At 40.5% G+C, this 26,647-nt stretch overlaps 2 protein-coding genes across 2 annotated transcripts; both read right to left on the reverse strand.

Annotated features, from left to right (window-relative positions):
• Window positions 1–1,539: 1,539 nt before the first annotated feature.
• Window positions 1,540–16,051, reverse strand: LOC137239656 (general transcriptional corepressor trfA). Its single transcript, XM_067765203.1, has 3 exons — window positions 15,722–16,051; window positions 14,735–14,966; window positions 1,540–2,281 (listed from the first exon to the last, which is right to left on the reverse strand). Exons 1-3 carry the CDS (start codon window positions 15,736–15,738, stop codon window positions 2,141–2,143), a joined length of 390 nt encoding a protein of 129 aa, XP_067621304.1. The 5' UTR covers window positions 15,739–16,051; the 3' UTR covers window positions 1,540–2,140.
• Window positions 16,052–22,940: 6,889 nt separating this feature from the next.
• On the reverse strand, window positions 22,941–24,372 carry LOC137242094 (uncharacterized). The gene is made up of 2 exons (XM_067769465.1): window positions 24,036–24,372; window positions 22,941–23,280 (listed from the first exon to the last, which is right to left on the reverse strand). The coding sequence occupies exons 1-2, from the start codon at window positions 24,050–24,052 to the stop codon at window positions 22,956–22,958; spliced, it is 342 nt and encodes a 113-aa protein (XP_067625566.1). The 5' UTR covers window positions 24,053–24,372; the 3' UTR covers window positions 22,941–22,955.
• Window positions 24,373–26,647: the final 2,275 nt, after the last annotated feature.

Raw genomic sequence — 26,647 nt, forward strand, 5'->3', positions numbered from 1 at the left:
CTTCGTTTAGGGCTTTAGTTTTAGTTTCTACTCCGGAAATTGACATAAAGCTGAAATCGCATGTTCGTAGCAAAGTTAAAAGATTTTCAGCACTATAGTACTCCCAACATGTAACAGTAGCATACCTTCTCATTTTACAAAGCTTTGTTGTTGGCACTTCGAAGTGGATTGTCTCATGGTCAGAAATGCGATGTTCACCTATATTTACTGCTTTAACTTTATCATTGTTACTGAATAGCAAATCAATTCTTGTAGACGAGTACTCTGTTATCCTTGTGTCGAAGTTTATCCTTTGTATCATTGCCATTTGTGCAAATAAACTTGTTAGCTGGCTTGAGTATGTTGACGATACATTTACATTGATATTAAAATCACCAATTATTAAATTATTATCCGCCTCCTTGAGATGTTCAGTGATGATTTCATTTAGATAAGTAATAAAGGTGGGGTTGAATCTGGATATAGTTTAACCTGTTACTGTATCCAGATCGAAGTTGAGCTAGAGTGATGCGCGTCTCCCTGGTGAAATTGCTTTCCGCTGCTGCGAGTTAAGGAAGTGACTGATCAAACAGGGTTATACGGAAGTAACAGTCTTGTTTCGGTTAATCACGAGACATACATGGGCCAGTTTTGAAGTATTGATAGAAAAACTAGATTTTTATATGCTTTAGATCATGTAGGAAACTTTCTTTCGATCTAGTAGTAGAAATCTATCTATCTTCACTTTGTGTTATTAAAAACCACAATAAAAAGCTTAAATTTTCATGCTAGTCTAGTCAATTTAGGTAAAAAAAAGTGCCAAACCTCGAAATTTGAGTAAGGAAGCTGCAAACTTGTATACCCATAATTTTGTCATTGAAAGTCCCAATAAATCGCATATTAGTGTCTCGATATATTCGATTAAAATTCAACTAATTTGTTAAGAAATAATAATAAATTTAAAAAAGACTAAAAAATTTGTTTATAAACCGATTTGGTCTATTTTTTGCAGAAGTCGTTATTATTACCTGCAGATTATCTTCATCAAAGAATTTTTGGAAACGTTTTGAATATTGCCGAAGTTACAGCTTCTCCCAATTTCCCCCAACTCGAATATGTAGCTTCATTACAAAAATGTGATTCAAGTACGGCTATGTCGCCTCTTTTTCGTACCTTGAAGAAGTCTGTATAGTACCTGACTAACTGATAAAAGCATACAATATATAATAATAAAATAAGATGAAATATCATAAACACATAAGATGATCTCGATAAAGAAAAATCAATTAACTTAATGGAAGATAAGTCATCGAATTTTCTATCAACGTAGAAAGCAAAAAAATTACGCAGATTGCTTTGTGGAACATCCACTCCAAAAGTATTGGGGCAATCATTAACAATATTAAAAATATTAGAAGATAGATATCTAATCCGGAGAGCTTAGGTTAATTAACAGCTGAGGTGATTGGTTTCGTCACACTGGATCCTCGAATGCAATGCATGTTAAAATACAATTTTTGAACGTTTACTATCATATCAACCGATTGTTGAAATGAAAAATTCTTTGTGTTTGTGTTTATATTTTTTTATTAGATACCATGTAATGTAATTATGAAATATGTATAATCCGCATTCCCTCTTACATGCTTTTTAAATTAAATTTTTAATTTCATTGTGTAATACAATATATATTAATAGCATTTTAATAGCTTGAACGCTTCATACGGTACTATCTTATACATAGTTACTACATTTTTTTTTTAAATAACTTAATTTTTTGTTGTCCATTTTTATAATGTAATATAGTAATTAAATATTAAAGTTTTCTTAACTAATTTCGACAAAACGTGAATTAGCTTTGAGAATACAATTATGGTTTTCGTATTTTTAAATTTTTTTACTTTGGAATCATATTTTAAATATCCCGCGTTCTGTTTTAAGTAAACTTTACTTTTATTTTTCCCAATAATGGAAATACATTCATACATACCGTTTTTTTTTTCTAGTATGTGCTAATTACATGTATGGTAATTATTTATCGTTCTCAAATGCATCTTAATCATCATTTATTGCCAGAGCATACAAAACAAGTAAAATTTGTTTTGCGTCTGTTTATTTTGTTGTTTTTGGTTGATGTTGTGCAGCAATTTTGTTTAATCTTTTATTGTTGTCCATGAGATATGCGAATACTATTTTGATAATGCCGTTGATCCCAATACTCTTCCAAATTGAAAGGCTTAAAATTTTTCAATTGATGATCGGATTCGTTGCAGTAGTTTACTGGCGTATTTTGATCATTTACCTGTAAGGAAAAGCAGTAATTAGATGAGGTTTATTCATAGATATTTGGTTTTGTACGGAAACACGAAAATATCGTAAAATGGTGCGAGAATGTCTCAAAAGTTTTGCAGAAAATATGTCGTTAAGATAAAGTAAAAATCGAAAGAACTGCGATGTGGTTCAGAAAATAGTTCCAAAAAGTATAGACGATTGTTCGAAAGCATTGGTTGAACGAAATCTCTTTGGGTACTTTACTAACTTTACTAAACTACTGCGAACACAAGACTGCAACAGTGTTGTTGTTGTAGCAATGCTTCGCCCCACCTAACAGCCGCGACCGATCACAAATTGTCATCAATATCCTCTAACGGGAGTCCATAAGGAAAGGGGTGTTAGAGGCGTTGGTTCCACATTACAATTAAAGAGATGGTTGGTGTCATGTGGGGACACATTGCAAGCGGGGCATACATTTTGTATGTCGGGGTTGATTCTGGATAGGTAAGAGTTTAACCTGTTATATCCAGAACGAAGTTGAGCAAGAGTGACACGCGTTTCCCTGGGGAGTATGCGTTCCTCTTCCGCGAGTTTTGGATACTTTTCTTTAAGTACTGGATTCACCGGGCAATTCCCGGCATAAAGGTCCGACGCCTGTTTATGGAGTTCACCAAGGACCTGCTTGTGTTTTTTCGCTTCATACGGCTGGGTTCTCAGGTACCGTATTTCCTCAAAATGCTTACGTAGATGACTCCTTAAGCCCCTAGGCGGTGCTGGTTCATCAATCAGATGTCTCTTGGGATGCTCAGGTTTCTGGGTATTCAACAGGAACTGTTTGGTCAGCATCTCATTTCTCTCCCTGATGGGGAGTATTCTCGCCTCATTATGCAGATGGTGTTCTGGGGACATAAGAAGACAGCCCGTGGCTATTCTGAGAGCAGTATTTTGGTAGGCCTGTAGTTTCTTCCAGTGGGTAATTTTTAGGCTTGGCGACCATATGGGTGACGCGTAGCACGTAATCGGCTTGCTAAATGCTTTGTACGTAGTCATGAGCGTTTCTTTATCTTTTCCCCAGGTACTGCCAGCGAGGGATTTGAGGATTTTGTTACGGCTCTGTATTCTCGGAACAATTGCGGCTGCGTGCTCACCAAAATGTAGATCCTGATCAAACGTCACACCCAAGATTTTGGGGTGTAAGACAGTCGGTAGCGTAGTGCCATCGACGTGGATGTTCAGAATGGTCGACATTTGGGACGTCCATGTTGTAAATAAGGTCGCGGAAGATTTAGTCGGTGATAATGCCAGGTTTCGCGAGGCGAAAAAACTGGAGAGATCAGGGAGGTAGCCGTTTATTTTATTGCATAGCGCATCGATTTTTGGGCCTGGGCCTGTGACCATTATTGTGCAGTCATCGGCGTAGGAAACGATTGTTACTCCTTCCGGTAGTGAAGGTAGCTTAGATATGTAGAAATTAAACAAAAGTGGGGATAGGACACCACCCTGTGGCACCCCTTGTTTAATTCTCCTTGGTTTTGATGTTTCGTTTCTAAATTGCACCGATGCCTGCCGACCACCCAGATAATTTGCGGTCCACCTTTTAAGACATGGGGGAAGGGTATACCCTCCCAGGTCTTGTAGTAACGAGCCATGGTTGACCATATCAAAAGCTTTTGATAGGTCTAGCGCTACGAGTACTGTTCTATGGTGTGGGTATTGATTTAAACCGCAATTTATCTGGGTGCTAATGGCATTTAGCGCGGTGGTAGTGCTATGGAGTTTTCTGAAGCCATGCTGATGATAGGCTAGCTGCAAATTTGCTTGGAAATAAGGGAGCAAAATGGCTTCAAGCGTCTTTGCTAATGGCGATAGGAGAGATATCGGGCGATACGACTCACCTATGAGCTGGTTTCCCAGGCTTTAGTAGCGGGACCACCTTGGCCATTTTCCATTTCTCGGGTATGACAAAGGTGAAAAGAGACAGGTTGAAGACATACGCTAAATATTTGAAACCCTCTTTCCCTAGGCTTTTAAGCATCGGCATGGCTATGCCGTCTTGGCCCACTACTTTGGATGGTTTAGCGCGACCAATGGCGTCCTCAACCTCTATAGCGGTGATGGTGGTTGGTGACGCGCTGAATTTGTGTTTATGTGCGTGTCTATTGGCTCTCCGTCTATCTTTGTCGAGCGTAAGATGCATTATATATTGTCGGCAGAAAGCGCTCGCGCATTTTTTCGCATCCGACAGCACTTTGTCGCCAAAGGCGATGAAAACTTTGTCTTTGTGCTTAGTCGGATTCGATAGGGACTTTACGGTGGACCAAAGTTTACCCACACCGGTAGAGAGGTTACAACCTCTTAGGTGCTCCTCCCATTTCGCCCGCTTGTATTCGTCCACAAGCAATCTGATGCGTTGGTTTATATCCCTTATTTGGGGGTCGCCTGGATCAAGCTGTCTTATAAGGTCACTTTCTCTCGCTAAGTTTGCGGCCTCCGCCGGGAAGTGGGGCCGGATTTCGGGAATTGTCCCGGCGGGAATGAAACGTGCCGAAACGGTTTCAATGACCTTACGGAAGGCACGCTCTCTTGGCGGGCATCAGTCGGGATAGGGAGGGCAGCAAAGTGGTTGTCTGTAAAAGATTTATATTCTTCCCACTTTCCTTTTTTGAAGTTTATGAAAGTCCGTTTTCGGTAACGATGAAGTCGGCGGTACGCTCGAGCGAAATAAGTATGGGCAGGTGGTCGGATGCCAATGTTACAATCGGCTGCCAGTTTACGAGTTCTGCGCTCACGATTGAGATATCTGGCGGACTGTGACAGCTTCCTACCATACGTGTGGGGGCATCTCCGTTTATTGTGCAGAACGTCGTTTCTTCTATTTGATCCGCCAACATCTCACCCCTACTGTCCGCCCGCAAGTTTGATTGCCATAGATCGTGATGGGCATTGAAATCGCCTAAGATAATGCGATTGTTGCCAGTGAGTAAGGCTCTGATATTAGGGCGGTATCCACTGGGGCAACAGGTGGCAGGAGGGATGTAGATGTTGATGATTTCTAGGTTTGCATCGCCTGACCGGACAGATAGGCCTTGCCGTTCTAAGACATTGTCCCTGCGGTCGATGCCAGGATCAAATATATTGTAACGAATTTACTTGCAAATCCTCTTATTTGCAATCCTCTGCTAAGTTCGAATCACTAAACTGTTGAATAAATAACTCCAATTTGTAATAATGCAAAATGACCTTTATTAAAGTACTTCACAATAACACTCAAACTGTGCAAACGAATAGCTTGCTTTTGCTTAATAACCGAACTGATTGATAGCTCAAATGAAACTCTACTATTCAAAATAATATTGCTATTGCTCGCTAGATAGCGTCTCAATCGAAAACTCAAATCAAACTGAATTACTTTTTACCCGCTTGCGCCACTTTTATAGTTTACGCTGCATACATCTAGGCTCTTCTATTTCCAGAACTTACCAACTATTTCGAGTGTTTATAGTTCTCATATAGTTTCTACTTGTTTACAATTTTCTACTTTTCATCGTCTCTCAGATGTATGTGAGTTTGTAGTTTACAGTCTCTCGAACACACATAGGCGTATAAGTAAATGCATCTGTGTGTGTGACATCTCTCGGCTGCTTATATGTGTGTATACATGATTTGATTATTGACGTAAATACCGCTTACCATTACCTTAGCATCGCCTTAGTGATGGTATAGCTTAGTGATGCTAATATCCGTGACAATATAATATTGCACAGAGTGGTGTATGATGACATTATACCCAGAGCAGGTCTGCAATGCAGATCTTGCTGTGAGTTTAGTCTCTTGAATCGCAGTAATGCGGATGTTGTGCCGCTTCATGAAATCGACTATTTCCGTAATCTTCCCAGTTAGTCCATTACAGTTTAACTGCAGAATTCTGAAGTGTATAAGGGGAGACGCCGCCACTCTGGGGGTAAGTGACGGGTGACTACGCCTGGGTTGTGGAAGGCCAGGACGGAATTGCTGTTGTGGCCCTGGGACTGGGCGTCCTTGGGCAAACATTGGGGTACCCGGATGATTTGGGTTTGCGACCTGGCAACATGGCGCGATAAAACCCGTCGGGGGTTGCCGTCGCAGAGACCAGAACATCTAGGAAAGTGGCACCACTCAAGGCAGGAGCTACATTGGGCAGATGTCGCAAACCTATATATTCTGTGCTGGAAAACGGTGCAAACGGAGGTAGGGACTAAGAGTCTGTTTCCCTGACCTGCACGATTGCTGCCGGAGAAGAGGGGGGAGAAGACGGGGGGCAGGGGCTGATGCTCAGCATTGCTACCGACTCTACTACGAAGATTGTAGTTATGAGTGGTAGCAGCTGTTTGAGTTGTTGGCGCCGTGGGGCGCGAGCAACAGCGGGTACTTGTTGTGGCTTGCTGAGCAGCGGGGCTGCTGGGAGGTAGGGGGGGGGGGGGGGGCGCTTAGGCGTAGACTACGGGACGCCCTTGGGCGTGAACAGCAAGGAGCCACAAAAGATTTATAAAAGTTACGTGGACGTCGGGTTTTGGGATCAAGCCCAGAACAACCTGTCCGATGCAACCATCCCTTGCACGAGACACAATGAACAGAGTATGACCGTCCTAAAAAGATTCTTTTCCGATAGATGCAGCAAAACCATTTCTCAGGACCGGGGTCAGGAGACGGACCCGGATTGGATTCGACGCCTTCCCGGAGTAAGATAATATGGAGCAGTCCTGCTGCAAGGAGCTGCTGGGAGGATGACAATTTGTGGGAGGGACGCAACAAAGTAAATGGGGTCACACTGAAATGACAGTCCTTGGTCGGGAAAAATCCCGAGTCGCTCCGGTACATAGAACCGACTGCCTTGGGAAGCGACTGCAACAGTGTCTTGGGTTGCGATTGTAGATAACATGTTTCAGCCCGTCCCATAGGTGTAGGATAGGTGAAATCCGGAATCTTCCTTACTAGCAATTTATGTAACCAGACCCACTAACCCCAAACCAATTAAGCATAAGCGTGCCAAGTTCTAGAGTACGCTCAATTCAGGCTAACTTTTAGACAAGAGATATCTCAACTGTCTAGAGAGGATGTCCTCAAGCAGGTAGTATTTCAGAAAAAACATGAATTAGAATTAAGAGACAAGATAACGTGAAATGCAACCAGACTAGAAAGCATCGAACGCCTACGCAGGATCATATGGTGAGGGATATGATCTGGTGTCTTTGCCCCCAGGGGGTTAGGGGAGTCAGAATATACCCGCGGTAGGTATGCCTGTCGTAAGAGGCGACTAAAATACCAGATTCAAGGGGTTGTGTAGCGCAACCTTTTCAGGTTGCCAGCGCATTATATAGCTTCTCCAAACCCAATTATCAACCTCACCTATCCGCGGCGAATCCTGTTTCACTAACAGACGAGGCTCTAGCGACCCCAAGCTCCTGTTGTTGTTGTTGTTGTAGCAATGCTCGCCCCACCTAATAGCCGCGACCGATCACAAATTGTCATCAATATCCTCTAACGGGAGTCCAAGGAAACTTGCCGTTTCAACAGGGGTGGACCATAAGGAAAGGGGTGTTAGAGGCGTTGGTTCCACATTACAATTAAAGAGATGGTTGGTGTCATGTGGGGACACGTTGCAAGCAGGGCATACATTTTGTATGTCGGGGTTGATTCTGGATAGGTAAGAGTTTAACCTGTTACAGTATCCAGAACGAAGTTGAGCAAGAGTGACACGCGTTTCCCTGGGGAGTATGCGTTCCTCCTCTGCGAGTTCTGGATATTTTTCTTCAAGTACTGGATTCACCGGGCAATTCCCGACATAAAGGTCCGACGCCTGTCTATGGAGTTCACCAAGGACCTGCTTGTGTTTTTCCGCTTCATACGGCTGGGTTCTCAGGTGCCGTATTTCCTCAAAATGCTTACGGAGATGACTCCTTAGGCCCCTAGGCGGTGCTGGTTCGTCAATCAGATGTCTGTTGGGATGCCCAGGTTTCTGGGTATTCAACAGAAACTGTTTGGTCAGCATCTCATTTCTCTCCCTGATGGGGAGTATTCTCGCCTCATTATGCAGATGGTGTTCTGGGGACATAAGAAGACAGCCCGTGGCGATTCTGAGAGCAGTATTTTGGCAGGCCTGTAGTTTCTTCCAATGGGTGGTTTTTAGGCTTGGCGACCATATGGGTGACGCGTAGCACGTAATCGGCTGGCTAATTGCTTTGTATGTGGTCAAGAGCGTTTCTTTATCTTTTCCCCAGGTACTGCCAGCAAGGGATTTGAGGATTTTATTACGGCTCTGAATTCTTGGAACAATTGCGGTTGCGTGCGCACCAAAATGTAGATCCTGATCAAACGTCACACCCAAGATTTTGGGGTGTAGGACAGTCGGTAGCGTAGTGCCATCGACGTGGATGTTCAATATGGTCGACATTTGGGGCGTCCATGTTGTAAACAAGGTCGCGGAAGATTTAGTCGGTGACAATGCCAGGTTTCGCGAGGCGAAAAAACTGGAGAGATCAGGGAGATAGCCGTTTATTTTATTGCATAGCTCATCGATCTTTGGGCCTGGGCCTGTGGCCATTATTGTGCAGTCATCGGCGTAGGAAACGATTGTGACTCCTTCCGGTGGTGAAGGCAGCTTAGATATGTAGAAATTAAACAAAAGCGGGGATAGGACACCACCCTGTGGCACCCCTTGTTTAATTCTCCTTTGTTTTGATGTTTCGTTTCTGAATTGCACCGATGCCTGCCGACCACCCAGATAATTTGCGGTCCACCTTTTAAGACATGGGGGAAGGGTGGACCCTTCCAGGTCTTGCAGTAAAGAGCCATGGTTGACCGTATCAAAAGCTTTTGATAGGTCTAACGCTACGAGTACTGTTCTATGGTGGGGATATTGATTCAAACCGCAATTTATCTGGGTGCTAATGACATTTAGCGCGGAGGTAGTGCTATGGAGTTTTCTGAAGCCATGCTGATGAGGGGCTAGCTGCAAATGTGCTTGGAAATAAGGGAGCAAAATGGCTTCAAGCGTCTTTGCCACTGGCGATAGGAGAGATATCGGACGATATGACTCACCTACGTTAGCTGGTTTCCCAGGCTTTAGTAGCGGGACCACCTTGGCCATTTTCCATTTCTCAGGTATGACAAAGGTGGAAAGAGACAGGTTGAAGACATGCGCTAAATATTTGAAACCCTCTTTCCCTAGGTTTTTAAGCATCGGCATGGCTATGCCGTCTGGGCCCACTGCTTTGGATGGTTTAGCGCGACCAATGGCGTCCTCAACCTCTCTAGCGGTGATGGTAATTGGTGACGCGCTGAGTTTGTGTTTATGTGCGTGTCTATTGGCTCTCCGTCTATCTTTGTCGACCGTAGGATGCATTATATATTGTCGGCAGAAAGCGCTCGCGCATTTTTTCGCATCCGACAGCACCTTATCGCCAAAGGCGATGGAAACTTTGTCTTTGTGCTTAGTCGGATTCGATAGGGACTTTACGGTGGACCAAAGTTTACCTACACCGGTAGAGAGGTTACAACCTCTTAGATGCTCTTCCCATTTCGCCCGCTTGTGTTCGTCCACAAGCAATCTGATGCGTTGGTTTATATCCCTTATTTGGGGGTCGCCTGGATCAAGCTGTCTTATAAGGTCGCGTTCCCTCGCTAAGCTCGCGGCCTCCGCCGGGAAGTGGGGCCGGATTTCGGGAATTCTCCCGGCGGGAATGAAATGTGCCGAGGCGGATTCAATGACCTTACGGAAGGCACGCTCCCCTTGGCGAGCATCAGTCGGGATAGGGAGGGCAGCAAAGCTGCTGTCTGTTGCAGATTTATATTCTTCCCACTTTCCTTTTTGAAGTTTATGAAAGTGCGTTTTTCGGTGACGATGAAGTCGGCGGTACGCTCGAACGAAATAAGTATGGGTAGGTGGTCGGATGCCAATGTTACCATCGGCTGCCAGTTGACGCAGTTTACGAGTTCTGCGCTTACGATTGAGATATCTGGCGAGCTATGACAGCTTCCTACCATACGTGTGGGGGCGTCTCCGTTTATTGTGCAGAACGTCGTTTCGTCTATTTGATCCGCCAACATCTCACCCCTACTGTCCACCCGCAAGCTTGAATGCCATAGGTCGTGATGGGCATTGAAATCGCCTAAGATAATGCGATTGTTGCCAGTGAGTAAGGCCTCGATATTAGGGCGGTATCCACTGGGGCAACAGGTGACAGGAGGGATGTAGATGTTGATGATTTCTAGATTTGCATCGCCTGACCGGACAGATAGGCCTTGACGTTCTAAGACATTGTCACTGCGGTCGATGCCAGGATCAAATATATGATATTGCACAGAGTGGTGTATGATAAACGCGAGGCCGCCTCCATTTCCGCTCTCGCGGTCTTTCCTGTGGACATTATAACCAGAGCAGGTCTGCAATGCAGATCTTGCTGTGAGTTTAGTCTCTTGAATCGCAGCAATGCGGATGTTGTGCCGCTTCATGAAATCGACTATCTCCGTAATCTTCCCAGTTAGTCCATTACAGTTGAACTGCAGAATTCTGAAGTGCATGAGGGGTGACGCCGCCACTCTAGGGGTAAGTGAGGGGTGACTACGCCTAGGTTGTGGAAGGCCAGGACGCAATTGCTGTTGTGGCCTTGGGACTGGGCGCCCTTGGGCAAGCATTGGGGTACCCGGATGATTTGGGTTTGCGACCTGGCAACATGGCGCGATGAAACCCGTCGAGGGGGTGCCGTCGCGGAGACCAGAACATCTAGGAAAGTGGCACCACCCAAGGCAGGAGCTGCATTGAGCGGATGTCGCAAACCTATATATTCTGTGCTGGCAGACGGTGCAAACGGAGGCAGGGACTAAGAGTCTGTTTCCCTGACCTGCACGATTGCTGTCAGAAAAGAGGGGGGAGAAGAAGACGGGGGCAGGGGCTGATGCTCAGCATTGCTACCAGCTCTACTACGAAGGTAGTAGTTATGAGTGGTATCAGCTGTTTGAGTTGTTGGCGCCGTGGGGCGCGAGCAGCAGCGGGTACTTGTTGTGGCTTGCTGAGCAGCGAAGCTGCTGGAAGGTAGTGGGGATACGCTTAGGCGTAGACTACGGGACGCCCTTGGGCGTGAGCAGCAAGGAGCCACAAAAGATTTATAAAAGTTACGTGGACGTCGGGTTTTGGGATCAAGCCCAGAACAACCTGTCCGATGCAACCATCCCTTGCACGAGACACACTGAACAGAGTATGACCGTCCTAAAAAGATTCTTTTCTGGCAGATGCAGCAAAACCATTTCTCATGACCGGGGTCAGGAGACGGACCCGGATTGGGTTCGATACCTTCCCGGAGCAAGAGAATATGTAGCAGTCCTGCTGCAAGGAGCTGCTGGGAGGATGACAATTTGTGGGAGGGACGAAACAAATTAAATGGGGTCACACTGAAATGACAGTCCTTGGTCGGGAAAAATCCCGAGTCGCTCCGGTACATAGAACCGACTGCCTTGGGAAGCGACCCCAAGCTCCTCATGGAACTTGGTGGTGGGGAGGGAGGGATGGCCTGAAGGTTTAATGTGGCCACATAAATCGTTCCCGAGATGGTCGGGCTAGCACTTTAATGGTGCTGTGTTACCGGAGCGTACCAGATCTGTATCCAGCAAAGGACCATCACATCGATAACACTCCCCAAAGCCTTCGGGGAGCAACCTTATCGCTACAACAGCAACAACTATTGTATGTGAAGTCGGCTTAAATGAGGTGATGTGAGGGTGATGAGGCCACAATAGACCAATGGTCACAGTGCTATCCTAAAAAACTAGCTATCTAACTTTTAAACGCCCTCCAGCGCCACAGTTTTCTCAACCAAAGCTACATAAATAAATAAAAACCAAGGTTTTCCTGTTAAATAGAAAAAAAGGTGGGAGCAACAAATCGATGACAAGCGAAATGTAAAAGTCGAAAATTTCAAGTTATTACAATCAATTTGAGTGAACAAATTTCCTTTGTTTTTCTTTAACTATTTCTTTTGTGCGCCCGCTTTTAGAGATTTTCTGGAATATAAACCAACTAAACAAGCTATTTCTGCTAGTGGTAATCCAACAAAATGTAAAATTTGCCATAAAATTTGCTTTAAAAGCTAAATCACCGCAATTCTATAATATAAATAGCAAAATTTTAATTGTGAAAACTCACACAAAAAAAAAAAAAATACTTGATTACCAACAACTAAAAACTTCTATTTAAATAAATGCCTTATTAATTCGTATAAATTTATTTCGAAAACATTTAACATAGAAATGACGCGTAATCGTAAAAAACGTAATTCCCGTACACACCCCAACAATCAAATACGACCGGAGAGTCCTCCAACAGCACATACATCATATTGTTGGTCATTCGCACCCAATTCACTACCAAGCGCGTGTTCGGCATCACCTACTGTTTTCACTGGAGGTGGCAGTGCCACTTCTTTTGCTGAATTGGCGAACTCTGTTGATGGCCATTCTATTGCTGATACCAATTTAGAAAGTAATTCGAATGTGGAATTAGAACAAAATGACGAATTGTGCAACGCATTCGTTTCGTATGGCTTTCATGAATACTCTTATCATGAGTTCGAGCCAGCTGATTTAACACTCGACGCCTTTAGAGAACGGTCAGGATCAAGAAGTAACAGTTTTGCAGCGATCGCAGCACCCCCAATTGAAGTTTTTAGCGAAGCTACAAAACCCGATGGCAATATTGGTAAAGAGCGAACAAAGTCAAACACATTTAATATGTTAACTAAATCCAGCAAGCCAGCATTCAAAAATATATTTACAGATTATTATGAGGTGAGTGTGTAGTTTATTTATGTTAATACAGTTTACTATGTTGCATTTAGCCCTCTAATTTAAGCACTACTTGGCCCTTTCTACCTCTTTATTATACTCAGCTGAGTAGAGCTCACAGAGTATATTAACTTTGTTCGCATAATGGTAATCCGTAACGGCATAAACTAATCGAGATAGATATAGACTTCTATATATCAAAATGATCTGGGCGAAAAAAGAAATTCATTTAGAGTAAATTTTGAGGTATCTTAATGAAATTTGGTATGTAAGTTCCTGGGCACTATTCTCAGATCGCTATTTAAAATGAACGATATCGGACTATAGCCACGCCCACTTTTTCGATATCGAAAATTTCGAAAAACCGAAAAAGTGCGATAATTCATTACCAAAGATGGATAAAGCGATGAAACTTGGTAGGTAGGTTGACGCAGAATAGTAAAATTTGTAAAATTTTGGACAATGGGCGTGGCACCGCCCACTTTTAAAAGAAGGTAAAGTTTTGCAAGCCTTAATTTGGCGGTCGTTGAAGATATCATTATGAAAGTTACTAGGAAAGTTACTCCTATTACTATATTTGTGCTAAATAAAAATTAGCAAAATCGGATGACAAACACGCCCACTTGAAAAAAAAAATTTTTTAAGTCAAATTTTAACAAAAAATTTAATATCTTTACAGTATATAAGTAAATTATGTCAGCATTCAACTCCAGTAATGATATGGTGCAACAAAATCCAAAAATAAAAAAAAAATTCAAAATGGGCGTGGCTCCGCCCTTTATCATTTAATTTGTCTAGAATACTTTTAATGCCATAAGTCGAACAAAAATTTACCAATCCTTGTGAAATTTGGTAAGGGCATACATAGCTTCTATGCCGGTAACTGTTTTCTGTGAAAATGGGCGAAATCGGTTGAAGCCACGCCTAGTTTTTATACACAGTCGACTTTCTGCCCTTCCTTTTGGCCGTTAACATGATAACTTGAGCAAAAATCGATATATCTTTTTTAAACTTAGTTCACGTACTTATCCCGGCTCACTTTATCTTGGTATTAAAAATGGGCGGAATACGACTATGGCCGCGCCCACTTTTTCGATATCCAAAAATGAAAAAAATGCCATAATTCTATACCAAATACGAAAAAAGGGATGAAATATGGTGATCCTGGGTCACCCTGGGCCACATTTTGGTCGATATCTCGAAAACGCCTTCACATATACAACTAAGGGCCACTCCCTTTTAAAACCCTCATTAATACCTTCCATTTGATACCCATGTCATACAAACACATTCCAGGGTTACTCTAGGTTCATTTTCCTACATGGTGATTTTCCCTTATTTTGTCTCCAAAGCACAGCTGAGTAGGTAATGTTTGGTTACACCCGAACTTAGCCTTCCTTACTTGTTTTTCTATATCTTTCTAAGCAATTCAGTGATTGCGATTCCACCATACCCAAAAAAAAACTGCATATGTATCTTCCAAACAAATAGAAAATAATATCGCACACCTAGATCAAACGGCAGCTAACTCAAAAATCTTGAAATTCCGAAGTTATGAGTGAGGAAATGCTTTCTAGAGAATGCAAATTGCATTAGCGTAATGGGAGATGCCGTCAGATTTTGGAGTTGAGCATTGTTTTGAGCTAAGTGTGTGACATTTACTTACTTTTGTCCATGCTTCCCTGATATATCGAATCAATTCATCATGTTGCGTTAACGGTTCGCGGGACATTGAGGACTGTGGTGAATATGCATTATGATTGGATGCTGAATATTGTGACGAATTGTTACGATGATTATCTAAGTGATGATTATTATTATTTGTAGACGATAGCGTTAATAATGAATTTGTTTGGTGCTGTTGACCAGCACGACGTATTGGTGTGTAGCGATTAGAACTGAAAGTAAATAGCGAACATATTTGATTATAAATAAATATTTAATAGCACTATATAATAAACTTCATCTCTAAAAAAGACTTAGTTGGCCACACAAGGACATGGTCGTCATTATGTAGAGAATCGATTGTGGATATATGAAAACCTATAATCCCCTGCTTTAATAGCAATATGAAAATGCGTCCAGCAGTCGTTTAAGTTGTTTATTAAGTCTTTCGCTTAGTTCTACTAGATCCTACACAAATAGTGATCTTCAATTTTATCCAATGATCGGTCTTAGAAAATAAGCATTACCAATGCTTAAACGACACAATCGTAGATACGTAGGAAACGTGAAATGGTTGGGTATAGTTAAATTTTCCATAAGGCATAGTGCCACGTGAACATGGCAAAGTAGAAGGAAATCCCACGATAAGACTCCTCTTAGTACAGAAGTTTACCACACTGACAGTTTTCTATGGGTCTCCGTTCACACTTACATGTTACAGGAATGAGGAGGCTGCTCAAAAAAGATAGCATGTTAGCGTATTTGTAATGTTGCAACCGCGTCGAGCCAACAATGTTTAAATAAATTAGTATACGTTGCAGTTTATAAAGTCAAATTAAAAAAATAAGGGAGTTGGTAGCTCGAGGCCTTGGCACCATTTTGCCAATTTTTCTTTCACTGTACTTTCTTGCCAATTTAGTATTTAAAAAGTTTACAAGGGTCAACATTTTGCTTTGCAATGAGAAATAATTGCAAATTAACAACTTACCCGTTATTGCGATCCATTTTATTTTGGTGTTTATATTTATTTACTCTTTATGCGTCAATTGTACAAGTTACAAATTTCTTTATCTGCCGTAAATTTAATTTGGTATCAATGTAAAGATGGGAATGCCTGTTTTTATTGTTGCCTCAAGTTTTTTCTGTATTTTAATTAAAAGAGTAAAATGCAGACAATTGAAGACGACGTTGATATTTGGTGCTATTTTGCACTCCCAAACTACGTTCATGCGTTCGGTGCTTTGTTTATTATAAATTTATTTTTAATTTTCTTTTGACTGCATCTTTTAACCTTTCTCTTGCCGTCTTTATCCAATATTTGTTATGATGACTTTCTGGCATTGTTTACTATATTAGTTTGGCAGCTTAAATTGCGGTTATGTTGCGAATAGAGTGAAAGGCACTCGAATGGAGTGGAATGAAGAATAGTAGGAAGAGCAGAGTTGCATTGGATTAGTATACCTTCAATCATTGTATCAATCTAATACAGGCATGCTTAACCAACGAACCGATATCATTTCGTTACGATAATTAACGTTAATAAACGAAACAAAGTCATTTCGTTTCGTTTATTAACGTTAAGAACGTCAAATTAACGAAATGATTTTGTTTCGTTTTCTGCCATATCAAAACGAAATCAAATCGTTTATGTTTATTATTAATTTCAAACTATGCTGGCAAAGTTGATTGATGGCGGAGTCATTAAAGGTGAAAGCATTAGCCAAGCTGATTGCAACTTTTCTCATGAATTTTGACAGTACGAACATTTCTCAGAGTATTTTAGACATTACAACCAACGATTTACACGAACAAATTACATGGAGTTTGTGTGTATGTCCGCTCGCTGTTACCACCTTACGGCTTCACTATGGCTATAGCATTGCCAGCACAATTCAAACATAAAGTATCACGTTTTTGTTAACGTGTTTAACGTTAACGAAAGCTTCCCGTTTCGGTTAAAAACGAGATACAATTTATCTTGATAATTTCTTTATCGATAATATTTCGAAGTGTTTCAACGGAAACGGTGGAACTTTTTTGATAAACGATTAGCTTAACGTTAAGGTGCATCCCTGATCTAATATATAGAATTCTTCTGTCACGGTGTTAGAGGCTTAACTCCTCCGAAACGGCTGAACCGATTCTCATCAAATTTTGTGAGCATATTGGGTAGGTCTGAGAATCTGCCAACGTCTACCTTTTTTCGCTACGTGCCTAGGGTCTTGAGATCAAAACGTGGACCCGAGTACCCCTAGAATGTGTTTATACAATATGGATATCAAATGAAAGCTGTCGATGAGTGCTATCGTACAGGATAATTTTCATACAACTGGAAGGCAAGGGTCTCGAGATATAGCCCAAAACGTAGACCCGGGTACCCCTAGAATGTGTTTATACAATATGGATATCAAATGAAAGCTGTTGATGAGTGCTATAGTACAGGATAATTTTCATACCCCTGGGTGACTAGGGTCTCGAGATATAGGCCAAAACGTGGACCCGGGTACCCCTAGAATGTGTTTATACAATATGGATAACAAATGAAAGCTGTGATGAGTGATTTAGTAGAGGATAATTTTCATACCTCTGGGTGACTAGGGTCTGGAGATATAGGCCAAACGTGGGCCCGTGAAGGCCTAGACAATGTTTTTACATTGTGGGTATCAAATTGAAGCTGTTGATGAGTGCTTTAGTACAGGGTAGTTTTCATACCTACTGGTGACTAGCGTCTCGAGATATAGGCCAAAACGTGGATCAGGGTAACACTAGGATGTGTTTTTACATTATGGGTATCAAACTTGGCGGCCACCGTGGTGTGATGGTAGCGTGCTCCGCCTATCACACCGTATGCCCTGGGTTCAACTCCCGGGCAAAGCAACATCAAAAATTTTAGAAATAAGATTTTTCAATTAGAAGAAAATTTTTCTAAGCGGGGTCGCCCCTCGGCAGTGTCTGGCAAGCGCTCCGATTGTATTTCTGCCATGAAAAACATGTAGGTCCCGTCCGGCCAATTTGTAGGGAAAAATCAAGAGGAGCACGACGCAAATTGGAAGAGAAGCTCGGCCTTAGATCTCTTCGGAGGTTATCGCGCCTTACATTTATTTTTTTTTTATCAAACTGAAGCTGTTGATGTGTGCTTTAGTACAGAGTAAGTTTTATGCCACTACGTGACTACGGTCTCGAGATGTATGCCAAAACGTGGACCTGGATACACCTAGAATGTGTTTTTATATTATGGGTATCAAATTGAAGTTGTTGATGTGTGCTTTAGTACAGAGTAAGTTTTACACCGCTGGGTGACTATGGTCTCGAGATATAGGCAAAAACATGGACCTGGATACACCTAGAATGTGTTTTTATATTATGAGTATCAAATTGAAGCTGTTGATGTGTGCTATAATACAGAGTAAGTTTTACACCGCTGATTGACTAGGGTCTCGAGATATAGGCCAAAACATGGATCCGGATACCCCTAGAATGTTTGTGTATTATGGATATCAAATGAAAGCTGTTGCTGAGAGCTCTAAAGTTCATTATGATATTCGATTTAGTCGCATCAACCTGGCAAAACTGATAAATATGCATGCGAAGCCGAAATAAAGACAAGAATTAATAATACCCACATACCTATTTACATACTTCCTATTCGATTTGCCTGAAATTTCGTATATAAATTTGCCTATATTAGTATTTACTATGCTTTTTTCCAGGAAGTATACCAGAGACGGACTGGGACTGGGATTAGGACTGGGACTGAGACTGAGACTCGGAGTGGGGCTGGGAAAAAAGATTAGGAAAAAGTGTAGAGGGGTAGGGCAGAGATAGACGGAAGAAGCTTGTTAAAATGTATAGAGATAGGCCAAATTTAGGGCAGAACAACGTCTGCCGGGTCTGCTAGTATTAAAGATAAATTTAGAAAAAATAATTGAATACTTGAGTATAAGCAAACATTTTCTTTCAATTACTGAAACTAAGGTGTCCTATACGCTATATATTCCAAAATTATAACATTTTATGTCTGTTTAAAAATTTAACTTGAATTTCCCTAAAGATTTCCGTAATATGGCCATTAATGATGTTTGTGTGTGGGTGCTAATTTTGAGCGATCAGTTGTTAGTTGCGATACTTGGTAAAATTTACAATGCTTTCTGGTTCGTTGGCATAATGCAACGCGCATGAAAGAGATGGCAACAAACGCGAGCTTGGCTGTGATTTAACCACGCACAGGGATGCATTTTGATTTTGTTAAATAGAGATTCTAGTGGTAGCAAAGAGGATAAATATAATAAGAGCCGTCACTCGTTATTTACTCGATGTAAACTATGAGGTAGTCGCTACTTTTTTTTGGGCGAGATGTTTATAAATGTCTTCTATACATTTTCATGGGGTATTTGTGTTTATTTTTCCGACTGTATTTAATTAATTATTTAATTCTCTTTCCAAACAACACGTTTGCATAAAGTGACAACACCGCATGGATAAATGGAAGGCAATTCAAAAATGTCCCTCATAAAACAAAAGTAGCGACTACCTCATAGTTTACATCCAGTAAATGCCTAAAAAATAACGAGTGGCGGCTCTTATTATATTTATCCTCTGTGGTGGTAGAAGACGACACTTTAAGGGCTAATTAAACCTCCTTAACCATAACGCCATAGTCGTAACCATACCTATATCCATAAACATCTCCAATGTGATCGATTAATGGCGCCTTAACCTAAAAATCCTGAAAATCAAGAAAACGCAAAAAATTATAAACTTATTCCACAAAAAATAAGTCTCTTAGTCATAACGTATCCAAAATAATGAATAAAATCTACAAAAAGTTATTAAATTCACCAACTTAAATATTTTTAGGTTATGGACATGGCGAAAAACCAAACCCCAATTGGTTGGCTATGATGGTATGGTTATGGCGTTAGCGTTATGGTATTGCACCATTAAGGACTAATTGAACTTTGTTAACCCTAACGCCATAGTCGTTATAGTGTTAACTACTTTGTACTTTAATTATAAGCTTTTATTTACCTTCACTTGGCTGTTGTATGTAATGAAATCTTGCAAGTTAAATTTGATACACTTCCCGGTGTCCGATTGAGCTGAAATTTTGCACACATGTAGAACTCCGATGACAATGCAATATTACTTTGCGAGAATTCGATAAATTAATCGATAACACAGTTACCGGTAAATATTTGTGTTTACTTTGGCATAACAGCCTAAGTCCCATACAAACCCGCCGGTACCTAAGCGTGGATTCTGAGACTTAGGCGATTATTCCTTGTAACCATAGATATTTATATTGCATATTAACAAACTGTGAAAAGCGGAGACACAACCCTCTGTTGTATTTCTGTGTATAACCAACATAGCTGATTTTTTAAGGCTGTTTAACTCTGTAATCTTTTCTGTAATTAATTTTGCTTTTGGAAAAATTACCTATTTGAAAAAAGCTGGCTGAAAAATATTGGCATAACAGCTTAAGTTAAATCAAGAATGGAAAATCTTGGAAAATTTGAGCAAATGTGGCAATTACGTGCGTTCGTTGAACGAAATATTAAAAATCTATTGATCATCGCTAGGAAATTAGCGACGTTCCATCAACTAGGCAGCACTTTAGCAATACTACTGTTAAGCTGGAGTCATTGGTGCCGTATGTCGTATCGCTGTATCCGTATCCCTAACGTAATCAGCTGTTTATCGTTACGACGGTAAACCAAAACCCAATTGGTTGGCTACTATATGGTTACGACCTTAGCGGCACCAATAATCGATTTCATTGATTCTCATAAGGTTGGTCGAATCAGCTGTTAAAAGGTTACCGATACGGTTACCGATAAAGCACCAATGTCTCCAGCTTTATTATTTGGCTGCTCAAACAGACCCATATTAATTGTGCACTAAATCTAAAATATACAACTCAAAAATGGCTCCGGTTGTTATGTCCGCAGCATTTATTTGGTTCAAATACAAAACCAATAATAGCCAAAGCCATAATAATTTACACGGGTCATCAATTCTTGCTCTGGTTCAAAAGCTGAACTACCAGCGCTACCGTCATCAGCTCAGTGTCATCATTGCCAGTAGCGCCAATAACACCAAACTCGTGCCTGACACACAAAAGGCGTTTCACTCAATAGCGCAAGTGAAATGTACCAACAATCAAATACGACCGGAGAGTCCTCCAACAGCACATACATCATATTGTTGGTCATTCGCACCCAATTCACTACCAAGCGCGTGTTCGGCATCACCTACTGTTTTCACTGGAGGTGGCAGTGCCACTTCTTTTGCTGAATTGGCGAACTCTGTTGATGGCCATTCTATTGCTGATACCAATTTAGAAAGTAATTCGAATGTGGAATTAGAACAAAATGACGAATTGTGCAACGCATTCGTTTCGTATGGCTTTCATGAATACTCTTATCATGAGTTCGAGCCAGCTGATTTAACACTCGACGCCTTTAGAGAACGGTCAGGATCAAGAAGTAACAGTTTTGCAGCGATCGCAGCACCCCCAATTGAAGTTTTTAGCGAAGCTACAAAACCCGATGGCAATATTGGTAAAGAGCGAACAAAGTCAAACACATTTAATATGTTAACTAAATCCAGCAAGCCAGCATTCAAAAATATATTTACAGATTATTATGAGGTGAGTGTGTAGTTTATTTATGTTAATACAGTTTACTATGTTGCATTTAGCCCTCTAATTTAAGCACTACTTGGCCCTTTCTACCTCTTTATTATACTCAGCTGAGTAGAGCTCACAGAGTATATTAACTTTGTTCGCATAATGGTAATCCGTAACGGCATAAACTAATCGAGATAGATATAGACTTCTATATATCAAAATGATCTGGGCGAAAAAAGAAATTCATTTAGAGTAAATTTTGAGGTATCTTAATGAAATTTGGTATGTAAGTTCCTGGGCACTATTCTCAGATCGCTATTTAAAATGAACGATATCGGACTATAGCCACGCCCACTTTTTCGATATCGAAAATTTCGAAAAACCGAAAAAGTGCGATAATTCATTACCAAAGATGGATAAAGCGATGAAACTTGGTAGGTAGGTTGACGCAGAATAGTAAAATTTGTAAAATTTTGGACAATGGGCGTGGCACCGCCCACTTTTAAAAGAAGGTAAAGTTTTGCAAGCCTTAATTTGGCGGTCGTTGAAGATATCATTATGAAAGTTACTAGGAAAGTTACTCCTATTACTATATTTGTGCTAAATAAAAATTAGCAAAATCGGATGACAAACACGCCCACTTGAAAAAAAAAATTTTTTAAGTCAAATTTTAACAAAAAATTTAATATCTTTACAGTATATAAGTAAATTATGTCAGCATTCAACTCCAGTAATGATATGGTGCAACAAAATCCAAAAATAAAAAAAAAATTCAAAATGGGCGTGGCTCCGCCCTTTATCATTTAATTTGTCTAGAATACTTTTAATGCCATAAGTCGAACAAAAATTTACCAATCCTTGTGAAATTTGGTAAGGGCATACATAGCTTCTATGCCGGTAACTGTTTTCTGTGAAAATGGGCGAAATCGGTTGAAGCCACGCCTAGTTTTTATACACAGTCGACTTTCTGCCCTTCCTTTTGGCCGTTAACATGATAACTTGAGCAAAAATCGATATATCTTTTTTAAACTTAGTTCACGTACTTATCCCGGCTCACTTTATCTTGGTATTAAAAATGGGCGGAATACGACTATGGCCGCGCCCACTTTTTCGATATCCAAAAATGAAAAAAATGCCATAATTCTATACCAAATACGAAAAAAGGGATGAAATATGGTGATCCTGGGTCACCCTGGGCCACATTTTGGTCGATATCTCGAAAACGCCTTCACATATACAACTAAGGGCCACTCCCTTTTAAAACCCTCATTAATACCTTCCATTTGATACCCATGTCATACAAACACATTCCAGGGTTACTCTAGGTTCATTTTCCTACATGGTGATTTTCCCTTATTTTGTCTCCAAAGCACAGCTGAGTAGGTAATGTTTGGTTACACCCGAACTTAGCCTTCCTTACTTGTTTTTCTATATCTTTCTAAGCAATTCAGTGATTGCGATTCCACCATACCCAAAAAAAAACTGCATATGTATCTTCCAAACAAATAGAAAATAATATCGCACACCTAGATCAAACGGCAGCTAACTCAAAAATCTTGAAATTCCGAAGTTATGAGTGAGGAAATGCTTTCTAGAGAATGCAAATTGCATTAGCGTAATGGGAGATGCCGTCAGATTTTGGAGTTGAGCATTGTTTTGAGCTAAGTGTGTGACATTTACTTACTTTTGTCCATGCTTCCCTGATATATCGAATCAATTCATCATGTTGCGTTAACGGTTCGCGGGACATTGAGGACTGTGGTGAATATGCATTATGATTGGATGCTGAATATTGTGACGAATTGTTACGATGATTATCTAAGTGATGATTATTATTATTTGTAGACGATAGCGTTAATAATGAATTTGTTTGGTGCTGTTGACCAGCACGACGTATTGGTGTGTAGCGATTAGAACTGAAAGTAAATAGCGAACATATTTGATTATAAATAAATATTTAATAGCACTATATAATAAACTTCATCTCTAAAAAAGACTTAGTTGGCCACACAAGGACATGGTCGTCATTATGTAGAGAATCGATTGTGGATATATGAAAACCTATAATCCCCTGCTTTAATAGCAATATGAAAATGCGTCCAGCAGTCGTTTAAGTTGTTTATTAAGTCTTTCGCTTAGTTCTACTAGATCCTACACAAATAGTGATCTTCAATTTTATCCAATGATCGGTCTTAGAAAATAAGCATTACCAATGCTTAAACGACACAATCGTAGATACGTAGGAAACGTGAAATGGTTGGGTATAGTTAAATTTTCCATAAGGCATAGTGCCACGTGAACATGGCAAAGTAGAAGGAAATCCCACGATAAGACTCCTCTTAGTACAGAAGTTTACCACACTGACAGTTTTCTATGGGTCTCCGTTCACACTTACATGTTACAGGAATGAGGAGGCTGCTCAAAAAAGATAGCATGTTAGCGTATTTGTAATGTTGCAACCGCGTCGAGCCAACAATGTTTAAATAAATTAGTATACGTTGCAGTTTATAAAGTCAAATTAAAAAAATAAGGGAGTTGGTAGCTCGAGGCCTTGGCACCATTTTGCCAATTTTTCTTTCACTGTACTTTCTTGCCAATTTAGTATTTAAAAAGTTTACAAGGGTCAACATTTTGCTTTGCAATGAGAAATAATTGCAAATTAACAACTTACCCGTTATTGCGATCCATTTTATTTTGGTGTTTATATTTATTTACTCTTTATGCGTCAATTGTACAAGTTACAAATTTCTTTATCTGCCGTAAATTTAATTTGGTATCAATGTAAAGATGGGAATGCCTGTTTTTATTGTTGCCTCAAGTTTTTTCTGTATTTTAATTAAAAGAGTAAAATGCAGACAATTGAAGACGACGTTGATATTTGGTGCTATTTTGCACTCCCAAACTACGTTCATGCGTTCGGTGCTTTGTTTATTATAAATTTATTTTTAATTTTCTTTTGACTGCATCTTTTAACCTTTCTCTTGCCGTCTTTATCCAATATTTGTTATGATGACTTTCTGGCATTGTTTACTATATTAGTTTGGCAGCTTAAATTGCGGTTATGTTGCGAATAGAGTGAAAGGCACTCGAATGGAGTGGAATGAAGAATAGTAGGAAGAGCAGAGTTGCATTGGATTAGTATACCTTCAATCATTGTATCAATCTAATACAGGCATGCTTAACCAACGAACCGATATCATTTCGTTACGATAATTAACGTTAATAAACGAAACAAAGTCATTTCGTTTCGTTTATTAACGTTAAGAACGTCAAATTAACGAAATGATTTTGTTTCGTTTTCTGCCATATCAAAACGAAATCAAATCGTTTATGTTTATTATTAATTTCAAACTATGCTGGCAAAGTTGATTGATGGCGGAGTCATTAAAGGTGAAAGCATTAGCCAAGCTGATTGCAACTTTTCTCATGAATTTTGACAGTACGAACATTTCTCAGAGTATTTTAGACATTACAACCAACGATTTACACGAACAAATTACATGGAGTTTGTGTGTATGTCCGCTCGCTGTTACCACCTTACGGCTTCACTATGGCTATAGCATTGCCAGCACAATTCAAACATAAAGTATCACGTTTTTGTTAACGTGTTTAACGTTAACGAAAGCTTCCCGTTTCGGTTAAAAACGAGATACAATTTATCTTGATAATTTCTTTATCGATAATATTTCGAAGTGTTTCAACGGAAACGGTGGAACTTTTTTGATAAACGATTAGCTTAACGTTAAGGTGCATCCCTGATCTAATATATAGAATTCTTCTGTCACGGTGTTAGAGGCTTAACTCCTCCGAAACGGCTGAACCGATTCTCATCAAATTTTGTGAGCATATTGGGTAGGTCTGAGAATCTGCCAACGTCTACCTTTTTTCGCTACGTGCCTAGGGTCTTGAGATCAAAACGTGGACCCGAGTACCCCTAGAATGTGTTTATACAATATGGATATCAAATGAAAGCTGTCGATGAGTGCTATCGTACAGGATAATTTTCATACAACTGGAAGGCAAGGGTCTCGAGATATAGCCCAAAACGTAGACCCGGGTACCCCTAGAATGTGTTTATACAATATGGATATCAAATGAAAGCTGTTGATGAGTGCTATAGTACAGGATAATTTTCATACCCCTGGGTGACTAGGGTCTCGAGATATAGGCCAAAACGTGGACCCGGGTACCCCTAGAATGTGTTTATACAATATGGATAACAAATGAAAGCTGTGATGAGTGATTTAGTAGAGGATAATTTTAATACCTCTGGGTGACTAGGGTCTGGAGATATAGGCCAAACGTGGGCCCGTGAAGGCCTAGACAATGTTTTTACATTGTGGGTATCAAATTGAAGCTGTTGATGAGTGCTTTAGTACAGGGTAGTTTTCATACCTACTGGTGACTAGCGTCTCGAGATATAGGCCAAAACGTGGATCAGGGTAACACTAGGATGTGTTTTTACATTATGGGTATCAAACTTGGCGGCCACCGTGGTGTGATGGTAGCGTGCTCCGCCTATCACACCGTATGCCCTGGGTTCAACTCCCGGGCAAAGCAACATCAAAAATTTTAGAAATAAGATTTTTCAATTAGAAGAAAATTTTTCTAAGCGGGGTCGCCCCTCGGCAGTGTCTGGCAAGCGCTCCGATTGTATTTCTGCCATGAAAAACATGTAGGTCCCGTCCGGCCAATTTGTAGGGAAAAATCAAGAGGAGCACGACGCAAATTGGAAGAGAAGCTCGGCCTTAGATCTCTTCGGAGGTTATCGCGCCTTACATTTATTTTTTTTTTATCAAACTGAAGCTGTTGATGTGTGCTTTAGTACAGAGTAAGTTTTATGCCACTACGTGACTACGGTCTCGAGATGTATGCCAAAACGTGGACCTGGATACACCTAGAATGTGTTTTTATATTATGGGTATCAAATTGAAGTTGTTGATGTGTGCTTTAGTACAGAGTAAGTTTTACACCGCTGGGTGACTATGGTCTCGAGATATAGGCAAAAACATGGACCTGGATACACCTAGAATGTGTTTTTATATTATGAGTATCAAATTGAAGCTGTTGATGTGTGCTATAATACAGAGTAAGTTTTACACCGCTGATTGACTAGGGTCTCGAGATATAGGCCAAAACATGGATCCGGATACCCCTAGAATGTTTGTGTATTATGGATATCAAATGAAAGCTGTTGCTGAGAGCTCTAAAGTTCATTATGATATTCGATTTAGTCGCATCAACCTGGCAAAACTGATAAATATGCATGCGAAGCCGAAATAA

The sequence above is a fragment of the Eurosta solidaginis genome, chromosome 2, assembly GCF_040869045.1.
Source record: "Eurosta solidaginis isolate ZX-2024a chromosome 2, ASM4086904v1, whole genome shotgun sequence".
NCBI lineage: Eukaryota > Metazoa > Arthropoda > Insecta > Diptera > Tephritidae > Eurosta > Eurosta solidaginis.